At 41.8% G+C, this 13695-nt stretch overlaps 1 protein-coding gene across 2 annotated transcripts; it reads right to left on the bottom strand.

The window, feature by feature from the left end:
* Positions 1–598: 598 nt before the first annotated feature.
* Positions 599–12096, bottom strand: LOC103279826 (C-type lectin domain family 5 member A). 2 transcript variants are annotated; one of them, XM_008116654.3, is made up of 6 exons: positions 11812–12096; positions 10144–10290; positions 6883–6948; positions 6655–6791; positions 3818–3927; positions 599–1822 (listed from the first exon to the last, which is right to left on the bottom strand). In XM_008116654.3, exons 2-6 carry the CDS (start codon positions 10220–10222, stop codon positions 1711–1713), a joined length of 504 nt encoding a protein of 167 aa, XP_008114861.2. In that variant the 5' UTR covers positions 10223–10290; positions 11812–12096; the 3' UTR covers positions 599–1710. The 2 variants fall into 2 exon arrangements, 1 of the variants encoding a protein (XP_008114861.2); XR_010003309.1 differs by lacking the exon at positions 3818–3927 and having other exon boundaries at positions 11812–12090.
* Positions 12097–13695: the final 1599 nt, after the last annotated feature.

The raw sequence follows: 13695 nt of genomic DNA, 5'->3' as shown, positions 1-13695 counted from the left end.
CACATGTGGGTTGCAGTCTTGGGAAGTATAAGATTTCATAAGTCCAGGGATAGGTCTGGGGACGAGTGTTCTTCTCCTTCATAAAATTATTAAGGTATGAATGAAACGTGGAGGGCGCCCGTCCGGGCACCCCCTGGCAGCTGTAGAGAGGGTGAGGGTCCTTGGAGAACTATGTCTCCCCAGCGAGAGAGCGATCCCCCCATCCCCAGTTCACAGAAAGGGGCTAGGGATCTCTTAAAACCATTCCGCGGGTCGCGGGGAGAGGAAAGTCCGGGATAAGGCAGCAGTTTGGCTTGAAAGGAGCAGTCGGTCCCGTTTGACAGTCAGCTGTTGAGGTGCCGAGAACTGGACCGATTTCGGTTCCGCTGGTGGTCCTTGAGTCAGGAGCCTTAGAAAGGATTAGGACTAAAAGAAGAGCATGCTAGGGGTAGTTTTGATAAAGATATGAGCCAATTTGTACCGCCCGCCGTATTAATCTATGGCGGAGAAGCCTCCGCCAGGGTTTTTAAAGATCAGACGGGTTAGAGAGAGAGAGAGAGAGAAATTACATGCAAAGGAAGGAGCCAGAGAATGACACAAAATAACCAGATAGAGAGTGTTACTGTTAAAATAAATGCTACTTTTATTGGGGGATTTGTTACATAGTGCAGGGAAGGGGAAAGTGAAGAAAAAAAGATCTTTTAATAATAGTCTGCTGCGGTCCCGCTCCGTTCCCTTTTGGTGAGTGATCTGCGGAACTCTCCGCTGCGAGTTCAAATTAATTTAAAAGCCGGGGTTTCGGTCATCAGGTACTGCTCCAATGGGAAGGTAACAATGCTCAATGCAGTCATGCCAGCCACAAGACCTTGGAGGTTTCTTTGGACAATGCCGGCTCTTCGGCTTAGAAATGGTGATTAGCACCAACCCCCCCGAGTTAGACATGACTAGACTTATTGTCAGGGGAAACCTTTACCTACCATGCCCACAGGTGCACAAATGGAAAAAAAAATGGGTAGAAGCAAAGACTTGGGAAAACTCAAGGTTAAACCTTTGTGCTGGCAGGACTGCTGACTGACAAGTCAGTGGTTCGAATCCAGGGACAGTGGTGAGCCCCCTCTGTCAGCCTCAGCTCCCCATGCGGGGACATGGGAGAAGCCTCCCACAAGGATGGTAAAACATCAAACACCCAAGCGTCCTCTGGGCAACGTCCTTGCAGATGGTCAATTATTTCACACTAGAAGCAACTTGCAGTTTCTCAAGTCGCTCCTGACATGAAAAAAAAATCATCAAAACATCAAACACCCAGGCGTCCTCTGGGCAACGTCCTTGCAGATGGTCAATTATCTCACACTAAAAGCATCTTGCAGTTTCTTAAGTCGCTCCTGACATGAATTAAAAAAATCCCCTAGGGATAAAAGTTTCCTTCCATATCAGCTCCTTTTTTGGCTGTTTGGTGGAATGTCTGTTTGTGGGGACAACCAAAGTAAGAGAGCACAACAAGACAAGTTGATACACATTGAGATGCACGAGGCTGTGAAAACAGAAGTACATTTGCATGCTCTGCTCTGCTAGTCAGTACCTATATGCAACTTTTGATGTGAATGGAGATATCTATGCCCATTCACTGTTCATGGCATATGAGAAAAGAGTTCAGTTTCAGCAAAGTTTCTTAGCTGAAAAAGACATTCCAATTTTGGGCTGCTCAGAATTTCCCATTCATTGGGGCAATCCTTATTCATTCTCTTCACAAATCCAGCGGCTTGACACAGAACAAGACTGGGAAGTAAATCCTTTAAATCCAACCAAGGCACAGTCAGAATGTTTCATATGAAATATTTGAAATCTGAGAAAGGAAAAGAAGCAAAAATTGGAAGAATGAAGATTTCTGCATCCAACCGAACAGATATATCAATAATAAATATCCTCTGTATTTACTGCAAATATAATAACTGGGGACACTGTACAGGGAGGAAACCTCATGTTTCCACATATCTCATTAAGAGCCACAGTGGACTTGGCTCTTAATGAGATATGCCGCATCATCGCAGGATGTCTACACCCCATACCACTGGAGAAATTATACTATTTAGCCAGCATTGCACCACCTGACATTTGCTGGGAAGTAGCAGCCAGCAATGAAAAGATCAAGGCATTGACATCTCTGGCCCATCCTCTGTTCAGATATCAGCCATCATGCCAACGCCTTAAATGAAGAAATAGTTTTCTAAGATCTACAGAGATACTTGCAGGAACACATCAGCAAGCGAGAGTCCAAAAGTGGCAAGCTGAAACCCAGAACCTCAATCAGTGGCTGACGGCAGATGAGAGACTCCTTCCTGGGCACACAGAAGACTGGGCGACTTCGAAGGCGTTGAACAGACTGCGCTCTGGCACCATGAGATGCAGAGTCAACCTTAAGAAATGGGGCCACAAAGTGGAGTCCACGACATGCGATTGTGGAGAAGAGTAAAGCACAGACCACCTATTACAATGTAGTCGGAGTTCTGCCACATGCACAATGGAGGACCTTCTTATAGCAACACCAGAGGCACTCCAAGTGGCCAGCTTCTGGTCAAAGGACATTTAGTATAATGCCAATATATTATTATTATTATTATTATTATTATTATTATTATTATTATTATTATTACTTTGTGTTTTCAAATACATTACAACTTGTACCCTTGGTTTGTTTCTGACATGATAAATAAATAAACGGACACTGGACAGTGTTTATGAGGTTAGAGCAAATAATTCTATAAAATCGTGATATTTGATCAAATTGCAAATTTGGCTTTTAAAATACTGGTCAGAATGTGTTGTTTGGTCAGAAGCACTCAGGAGCTCTTTGCCTGAGAATCCGAAATGTCCTTTCCGAAACTGCAAACCCCAAGCCTTGATAGGGTGTTGTCATGACAGTTAAAGTAAAATTCTTGTATTATAATTTTGTATTGTGAAGTACCCACTGGAGAAAGCATTCTTTCTCTCCCTGTTATGGGTCCTAAGTAGGAGTCCTGGCCTGTAGGTAAAGATAAAGATTTTACCCTGACATTAAATCTAGCTGTATCCGACTCTGGGGGTTTGTGCTCATCTCCTTTTCTAAGTTGAAGAGCCGGCGTTGTCCGTAGACACCTCTTAGGTTATGTAGCCGGCATGACTGCATAGAGCGCCGTTAACTTCCAGCAGAAGCGGTACCTATTGATCTACTCACATTTGCATGTTTTCAAACTGCTAGGTTGACAGAAGCTGGGGCTTATAGCGGGAGCTCATTCCCCTCCCTGAATCCGAACTGCCAACCTTTCGGTCAGCAAGTTCAGCAGCTCAGTGGTTTAATCCGCTGCTCTGGGAGAGGAGGATAAAGACCTTGTAGAACTACAACTTCCCTGATTTCAAAGCATAAAGCTATGGCAGTTAATGTGGTGTCAATCTGCATTAATTCCACAGTGTAGATGCACCCCTAATTTTGGTGCTCATCAACATGCTATGAATAGGGTTAACAAGATGTGTTTATATGTGTGTTGTGCCTTCCATAGACCCCCAATACAGGCCCTGTGTGGCAGAGAAGATTTCTGTTTCCATTTCCATTAAAAATGAACCCCAAATATCCTATTAACACTCACCCACTCTTGCCAGGACTCTATTTTGTGCACCACAACAATTTTGTTTTGGGCACAAATCTGATTGCTTCAAAAATGTGAAGCTTCCTCATGCCACACAGTCCTAATCTTTACTGGTGCTCATCTAAAACATGTCAGTGGCACCAACTGCAAACCTATAGTAACCAAATCTGATGGATAGAGTCTTGTGTCTCTAGTATCATAATGATGAATAAACATACTGTTTGAGGTCAAACTTCGTATTGTCCAGCCATGTCCACTGTTTGTTGACACTACTGTGGGTCAGACCCAAGAAGTAGTCCGCATTTTGTGTTCTGTTCAGTATGAACATCTGGGGAAGATGCATATGTATTAGTCATGAAAAACATAATGAGATCTGAACACTTTCCTGTGGCCATGAAGTGCAAAGGCATTAACTCAAGCAACTTTTGGGAAAATGACGCTTCCAATATATGCCTACACTTCTTTTGCATCTTTGCAGTTGTTTGCCTGTACTTGCTAACAGTGCCACCTTGTTTCCTGTGCCATCAGTTGGGGGCCCCTCCCCCCAGCAACAATACAATACTATATTATACTATTGTGATATGTTAATAATATAATATATTGTATAGGTAAAGGTAAAGGTTTCCTCTGACGTTAAGTCCAGTCATGTCTGACTCTGGGGGTTGGTGCTCAACTGCTCATCTCCATTTCTAAGCCGAAGAGCTGGCGTTGTCCGTAGACACCTCCAAGGTCATGTGGCTGGCATGGCTGCGTGGAGCGCCGTTACTTTTCCACCGGAGCGGTACCTATTGATCTACTCACATTGACATGTTTTCAAACTGCTAGGTTGGCAGAAGCTGGAGCTAACAGCGGCTGCTCACGCCGCTCCCGAGGTTTGAACCTGGGACCTTTCGGTCTGCAAGTTCAGCAGCTCAGTGCTTTAACACACTTCGCCACCGGTGCTCCAATATATTGTATATACATATAATACTGATAATAATATTATAATGTAATACAATATAATACCAATAATATAATAATATTAATTATATATTATATATTACATGTAATATTACTAATAATATTACAGTATAGTGGGATAGTACAATACAGTAATATATAATGCTAATTAGTGGTGTGCATTTGTATGGAATCATGATCTGTTTTGTTTTATTCGTTTTGGCTCATTTTAATTTTCGTCTCCGCTTCTGAAAACAGGGCGCCTATCCAAATGGGATTTTCGTCCAGTGTTTTCAAAAATATATGTAATCTATAACAAATAATAAGACTATCCTAGTGTATTTGTTCTCTATACAGCCCAAAGGAGAGGGAGGACCAAGCCAGAAGCATTACAGAAAGATAGGGAGAAATAAAAGAGTAGTTTTTCCAAGGATCAGTTATATAGAAAGAGACAGGTTTGATTTTTAAACAGAGAAGGGAAGCCCAACAATTTCTTTCCTTTGAAAAATATTTCCTTTAAAAAAAAAACCAATAGCGAGGAGGAAGAAGGGGGTTTTACACAAAGAATAAAGAAGAAAAAACCCACATGCTCTCCCCTGCCAAACCCACCCCTACCACTTCAAAAATCCCAGCCCCTTTTCTTCAAGCGGCCAGGCAAAAAATAAAACCCAAATTTTTGTCCAGTGCCTAGTGTCCTCACCAGCATGGCAAGGAAGCAGCAAGGCAAGGCAAGGCAACCAGCAAGCCAAGCCAAGCGGAGAGAGAGAGAGCAAGCCTGCCAGCCTACCAGCACCTAGCAGTAGCAGCAGCAAAGGACGTGACCACAATGGCCACTTTAAGGGCAGTTCCCCCCAATATACTTTTCCTGTCCAGTCCACATCACTGTTTCCTTGGCCTCTGATTGGCCAAGGATCACCTCCTCCCACCTCCTCTGCCTGAAGAAGTTTGCAGGAATGGATGTCACACAGCCTGAAAATGAAAGCAAAACACAGTGTTTGTGCTTTCGTGTCGCCTTTTGTTTCATCCGAAAATTGCGTCTTTTCTTTCATGCATCCGAATGGATGGTACAAAAAAAATACACGAATGAAACAGATGAAACAAATACTGCGTACAACACTAATGCTAATATTGTGCTATGCTAATATATAATATACTAGCTTGGGGACCCGGCAGTGTCCGGGTCATTTGAGAAACTTGTGTGCCAAGTGTGGTTCAGATCCGAAGTGGACTGGGTTCAGTCCTGTCTGGATAAGGGTGAACTACAACTCCCAGAGCCAAAGGCCAATCACCCCAAAACCCTGCCTGTATGCACACAGTTGGGCATGATGAGGCAGTGTGCCAATTTTGGTCCAGATCCGAAGTCGGCTGGGTTCAGTGCTGTCTGTATAAGGGTGAACTAAAACTCCCAGAGCAAGAAGTGAGTGAAGCTACTTGGTCCATCCTCCTCCAATCTGCCCCAGGACGGAAAGGGGTTCATGGTGGTTCTGTGTGCCAAGTTTGATCAAGTTCCGTTGCTGGTGGGCTTCGCAGTGGCCTGTGGGAGTCGTAGCAATTGAAAGTAGTACAAATCCCATCACACATGGTCCATCGTCCCACAAACAGCACCAGGGCATAAAGTGCGTCATGGGGATTAAGTGTGCCAAGTTTGGTCCAGATCCGTCATTCCTGGTGGTCTCAGGGGCCTGTGAAAGTGGCAGCCAATCAAAAAGCTGCCACATACACCGCTATCCGCCGCACACATACCCACATACATACAAACACTGACTTTTATTATATAGATAGATTGTATGTACATATAACTTGTAAGCCGCTCTGAGTCCCCTTTGAGTTAAGACGGGCGGGATATAAATGTAGTAAATAAATAATAAATAAATAACTGAAAAATATATTTTAAGGACTGCAAAACCTTATATTTTAGCATTGCTAGTTTCCAAAATTGAAGGCAACCATGAGAAAATTACGTTTGTGTGTGTGTGTGTGTTGGGGCGGGGGGGGGGGGGGAATAGGCAAGTCTGTAAAAATCCTAGAATTCAGTTCTTTCATTTCAGAAGAACAGATCACACAGCAAAGTGTTTTGGGGCCCAGATATAGCCAAGCACTTTTTTTTAATTCTCACCAGCTCTGCGTTGTTGTTGATTACTGCGAGATGAGAATTTGACCGTGCACAGTCCTGTTGGCTTTCATCCCATGTGTTTTCTGCAGCAGAAAAATAGTAGCACTTGCCATCAAAAGGTACCCATCTTATAGGACAGTCTGTGGAAAGTGGGAGAAACGGGAGGCAATCAAAATTATTACACAGCAAAGATGCCCATGCCCAGTTTTTTTTTTTTTTTTGCAAACTTACCTTTCTGTTTAGCAGGAACATTTGGTTTTGAGGTGACGTTGGAGGCTTTGTGAAAAATCTGTGAAACTGTAGAGAACATTTTCTTAACACAAAGTCGATCCCACATAGTAAACAAGCACTGTGTACAATAATTGTCTGGAAATGTTTTAGACTACTTTCAGGGAATACTTCCCTTATTGGTGGTGCAGATTATTGTGCTGGATAAAATCTCAGTATTGAAATGGGATCCCAATGAAAGAACAGACTGAATGAGAAGGCTGGTTGTGTTGAACATATTACTTTGAGGGAAAATTATTCACACAAAGGCCGCAGTATGTATGCCAGCAGGCACCACCAAGCACCACCATGATGCTAAGCTAGGAACCATTGGACTTCTGTCTCTCAGCCCCTCCATCAAGCATATGGCATCCCCTTCCTCAGTGCTATTCAGTGGTGGAAGTTGGCGGGCTGAACAACATTTTTTTTTGCATAATAACCACACCCCCATTTTGATAGAAAAAGGGAAAAGTATGACTATTACGTGATGAAATACGGTATATATAGAGACATAGCAAGAAGTTGGAAAGCTTCCACCGGAATTCTATAAAGAAAAAGGAGACATGCGTCAAGATGCTAAAAATCCACAGGTTTTCCATCGTTTCATATTCTTAAAGTCTTCTTCAGGGGGCTATATAAAAAATAATCAGAAAGCAGCTTCAGATTTCCTAGTTCAGGAATTTCAATAGCTTTTATTTGAAGTGGAAATGTAAGGTTATCAATAATAAACAAATATGTTAGTACTCCCATGCAAATCACTGTCATGTGTGCTATCCTCATGGGATTCTTTATATAGCCCAGTGGTTCCTAAACTTTTTTTGACCAGAGACCACTTGACCAGGGACCACTTTGACCAAGGACCATTCTCCAACATTAGTACCAAAAGAGTTACGAATTGGTTTTTGGTCAACTTTAGATTTGGTTTGGTTATCTAGGGTGCTGATTCAGAAAACTGCATTGGATAGAACACATCATCCCTATTTTCTTATACAGAACATATACTATTCAGTAGTCAACGCCCACAGAAAACCATATTTAATCATCTAGAGCTGATGTGGTCTAGCCAATGGAATTTTCTGAATCAGCACCCCAAATAACTCCAGAAACAGGTCTAAAAATGAAGACACCAAAGCGCCCCTGCTTCTAGGCACAACATGGAACGGCTCCACTCAGGGGGAGGAAGGAGGAGGAGAAGCAGCAATCAGGAGGCCTGTTGTCGTGCCTTTCATGGGTAGTCAGCCCCTCCCCACCCGACATCCCCGTTGCCTTGGCACTATAAGAGGGCTTCGCGAGACCAGTCTCTCTCGTTGCAATGACGTAGTAATGGTGAGGCCACAGACCATATTTTAGTTCTTGGGTCAATGGTGGTGGTCAATGGATCACAGGTTGGGAACCACTGATACAGCCCCTTTCATTGCTGAAGAGCATTCACAGGCACAATGCATTAGACTTTTTAGTGACCATTGTTTTAGCATCCTTAGATTGTACTCTTCATTGTGGTTATATTTAAAACCCTAGCTATTTTGGGGGCTTAGGTGACTGAGCACCATTCCCACCCTGTTTCCTTCACAATGTATCTGCCCCAATATTGCAGCCTTCTTCTTTGAGTTTTTTTCACTTTCAACGGTTGTGAAAATCTTTATGGCACTATGTTTGTGGAAAGCTCTACCTAGGAGACTTGTTTGGGGTTTCAACACAGCCTCTTTGATATTAGGTGATGAACATTTGAATTTCCCAAAGTTTTTCAAAGTAGCAATCAGATTGTCATAGCCCACCTTGAAACATCTGGCAACAACAATTCACATTTTAAATAGGTTCCAGCTCCTTCTCGATTAATATTTTTAAAATAACATTTTTTTTCCAAAATGTGAGGTCAACTTCTAACTACTTTCACAGTTCTTTTATGTGTGTGCATTTGTGTCTGTATGTTTGGCCATCTGTATGGCCACCCAGGGAATGTGTGTGTGTGTGTGTGTATGTGTGTGGGGCGGGAATCTTATGCAATCCACTGAAGTTGCCCACTCCTGATTTGCATTTTTTAAACATGATGTTAATAATGCCTTCCATCTACTTTCACAGTTCTTTTATGTGTGTGGATTTGTGTCTGTATTTTTGGCCATCTGTATGATCACCCAGGGAATGTGTGTGTGTGTGTGTGTGTGTGTGTGTGTGTGTGTGGCGGGAATCTTATGCAATCCACTGAAGTTCGCATTTTTTTAATGCTGTTAATAATGCCCTGGCATAGGAAATAAATACATGAAGTCAACTGACAACTTTTGAAAACGAGTCAGATGATGTTCCTTCCCTACATAGTCATACTCAGAAGCTTATTGCCATCTAACAAACCACATCGCAAGACACCACTGGATTGCCTCAACTCTGTGTGTGTTTACTTTTCAAAAAAAGTGTCCACTCTTTTAAGAAGAAAGACATCTTAGTCATAATGTTTTGAGCAATTTGGGAAAGTGTCTTTCTTTTCAAAATGTGGAACTTGCAATTTTCCAAGAACAAGGCAAAGAGTAGTTGAAGTTAATCAGAAAATGTATGGTGAGAGAGGCTGAGGTTCTTGTCCCACACTGTCATTTTGGTTAGATTCTCTCCCAACATGTTCCTATTTTTTTTTAAAAAACCGGTAGATGTCTGTCAGGACTGCTTTGATTGTGTGTTTTTGCTTGGCAGGGGGTTGGACTGGATGGCCCTTATGGTCTCTTCCATTTCATGATTCTATGATTCTATATCAGGTTGTGGCCTCAGAAAACAAATTCAATACTGGAAACTAGAGACTACCTGCTCTGTAGTGCAGATCTATGCGATTGCGTACTATTGAGAAATAGCTCTGATAGCTCTCACGGTGATTCATTCTCTGTTAGGGTTTCCAGATCTCAGGACCTGGCCATGAGTCCCCAGCTTTTGTAAGTCATCTTTAGGCAGAAAATGAGTGCATATATTTTCCAAATTGTATGTGTTTAGCTCCAGAGAAGAAGAGAGAGCTAATTTCTAGATCAGGTAGTAGAGCATCAGTTTGCAATGTTTAATTGAGTTTTTACTGCAACTTTAAAATTTACAACTAAATATTACTACTTCTGTAATGATAAAAAGTTAGACAAAGTTTTTAAATATGAACTCAGCATAGAAATGACCATGAATGAAATTCAGAGTTATTTAGTTATTCTTTAAAATCAGAAAATTGCATTGAAAGATTTTCAGACTCATTCTGATACTCACAATAGAAAAGCAACAGAGATGTGCCTATTAGCTTAATAAACACAGTTGTCATAAGATGGCTCACAAGTTTCCAGTTCATATTCTGATTTTAGGCAGTACAGTCTTCTGAATACCTGAAATCTGATTAACTCTACTTCCAGGTTGGATCTGTAAGGTAAATATTAGCACAGATTGTGTTACTGGTAATGCGCTCTATGGGCTACAGAGATTTCTTTTAATAAACATCTCCTAGAGAAACATACTATTCATTGCAATGCATTTGCCATGTTAACAATTGATGCAGCTCTGGTCCAACTCACCTGTCCGAATGTATCTCTCCCTATGAACCTGTTAGAGCAGAGGTTCTCAACCTGGAGTCTCCAGATGTTTTTGGCCTACAACTCCCAGAAAGCCCAGTCAGTTTACCAGCTGTTTCTGGGAGTTGAAGGCCAAAAACATCTGGGGACCCCAGGTTGAGAACTACTGTGTCAAAGAGTTAGATCTGTGGGAGAGGCCCTGCTCTCAGTCCCACCCATATCATAAGCGCGATTGGTAGGGAAGAGAGACAGGACCTTCTCAGTGGTGGTCCCTTGGCTGTGAAACCCCCTCCCTAATGATATCAGACTGGCCCCCTCCCTCCTGGTTTTCAGGAAAAGAGTGAAGACCTGGCTATGGGATCAGGCATTTGGATAGTGCAATATAGAACTAACATAATGGTAGCACCACAAATAATGACTTCTGGAATAGATATCATGGTTTTTAACAGTTTTACAGTATTTATATGTTTTTATTTGTCTTAGATATATGATATATTGTGTTTTATTTGATTGTGTATGTGGCATTGAATATTTCTGTGTTGTAAGCTTCTCTGAATCCCCCTTGGGGTGAGAGAGAGCGGGATATAAATACAGTAAAGAATCAACAAACAAATAAATATGCCTCCAGATCTGTTACACAGATTTAACAACAATAAGGTGCCTGAGAGTGATAAAAGTCTCTCTTTACAAACTTATACATTCATAATTCTTGATTAAATTAAAAAAAATTCATTACCACTAAATTTGGGGAAGAGACTACAAGCTTAATAAATAAAATATCAAACATATGGGAATTAATGGAATAAAAATGGAAATAAGATGATTCTTGCAAAAGGGAGAGAATAAGGGTTGGATTTCTGTACCCATCTACTCCGAAATAAATATCCTTCAGTTCAGAAAACAAAGAAACCCAGAACAGAATCCTTCATCTACCCAACCAGCCAAGTTTCAGCCAGTGTTTTGAAAATATTTCCAACACAACATAACCTGTGACTTACTGATAAAAAGAGGTGGCCACCACAGCATGGCTTGATACTAAGTGACAGAGACACTCGTATTCTAAAAGCTCAAATCCCACTGACTGGGTGGATGAATCTGTCAAGTTTTTTCTCTCCTATAATTGGAACTTTAAAAAATTCTCTTTTTTGGTTTTATGCAACAATTTGTGTATGTGAATGCATACATTCTTATTTTTTTAAAAAACAAACCAAACAAAATTCTTCCTGTTACTACTACGGTATGAACAGCTCTTGAATTGGCTTAAGTCTTGGCTAGACACTCAAAGGTCCCTATGCAATCTTTGGGACTTAATCATAAGTAACATGTACTACATGTAACCTTAAGTGTAAACACAGAGACAGAGGAGCTTTACCTGAATGAAGCGATGATTTTGTTTTTCACTTATTGCTCCGTTATTCTTGAGAATCTGGCTCCAATGAATGGCTTTGTGATTGTATTTCTCTCTTCTTGGTTTTCATTGAAATGTTGCCTTCTTGCTTTCGTCTTGTGCAGAATTAGTCACATCTTCCAGAATTGCTCTTGACTCTGCAGTAGACTTTCTATGGCCACTCTTCCTTCGAAATACTTATTCTAAAGTTCCTGACCCTCGTTTGATGCTTGCCTCTCCAAACTTCTCCTTTTTTACTAGCCAGTTTCCAGTTTATGTAATGCCTTACACTTCACAAGCTTAGAAATGTTTTTTTTTCTCTTTTAAAAATGTACAACTAACAATGCTGAGTATCGTATTGAGATGGCTGCCAGTACTTACTATTTAACCAAGTTTTTAAACATGCATGATAACTATTTTGAGATGTCAGAGTTCATATATAAGAGCTGGTACAAGATTTTAAACATTAAAGACTTCAGTGTACAGACCTGCTATTTCACTGCGGTCTTTGATAGTGGACACTAGGCATGTGCGATTCATGGAAAAAACGATTCAATACTTGCTCCAAAAGTAGGGGCACTGGCGCTTCATTTCTAAAATCATTTCCGATTTTTGACCCAAAAAATTCGAAACTTTATGAAAATTAGGAATATTCATAATTAATTTGTTAATGGCGGATGCGCATGCGCAATTGCGAAAAACAGCACTGGGGGGGGGGACTTTACAGGACTCTCCCGCCCTCATTTTTTGAGCTATCCTGATCAAATTTGGTAAGCAAACACACACAAACCACAAAAGGGACTTGTTTTTTGAACCCGGGCAGAGAATGTAACTTGGAGCCCACTCCTGGCTTTACAATGGGCCACCAATGACTGGGATTCTGGAGCAGTTATGGGTCTTGTAGGACTACACAACCCCACGCAAGCAAATACCAAGTAAGAGATTGTAACTTGGTAGACTCTTTGCTTTACCCAGACCCACCCAAACACATGCAAAACGAGGAGGGCACGCTTGGTGTTTGGGTGCCCCAGCCCCCACCTATGGCTATAGCCTATGCTATTGAATTTTTAAAAAATGCATCACACTCTTCTCCTTCGTGGTCCCAACCCACATCTTTATTATCAAAAATGAAACTTTTCTTTAGTTAACACATCTCCTAATTATTTTAAAATTTTAAAAGAAAAAAAAGACCCCCACACCCCTTTCCCATTTCACCACCCCCTTTTCTTCAATGGCTGCCCGGACCCCAAGGCCAAGCAGGCACTCAGGCAGCAATGGCACTGTGCTGCAAGGGGCTGCAAGGCTATTTCGCAGCAGAAATAGCCACCCACCCCACCCACACAGCACAGCCAGCCAGCCGGGCCCAACCTCCCTCTCCGACACCCCGACGCGAATGCAGCCTTGTGGCGTTCCACAGGCACTTTTCAAGGAGGCATGTACAGAGGAACATGGGGACATACAAACCCCTCCCCTTACATGAACGTGCACTGTGATTGGTTAGGGTCCAGGAGGCAAGCCCATGCTAGGCTACGCTCCCCTCCAAAACAAGTTTGGTTGCATTAAAAATGGCTTTATTTATTACCAATAAAATTACGAAAAAATACAAAAAATGTCTATAACAGTTTGAAATCGCAGGTTAGATCTGCTGCGATAACCCGTGTCGGAACCACGTTTGCAAGTATGAATTAATCCGAATATAATCCGATTAATGATGGATCCGAGATTTTCGCCCAACCCTAGTGGACACCTACTGGGACGACCACCTTGGATATCACACCTTTCTCCATTCACACAATAGCACTGATTCAGCAGTTTGTAGTTTCACTATCTCCTAAAGTTATTTACTTAGGCAATCCCTTGTTGACTAAG

This window comes from Anolis carolinensis, chromosome 2, assembly GCF_035594765.1.
Source record: "Anolis carolinensis isolate JA03-04 chromosome 2, rAnoCar3.1.pri, whole genome shotgun sequence".
Lineage (NCBI taxonomy): Eukaryota > Metazoa > Chordata > Lepidosauria > Squamata > Dactyloidae > Anolis > Anolis carolinensis.
Note: the sequence above shows the minus strand (reverse complement) of the source record. Positions and strands in the feature narration are given on the sequence as shown.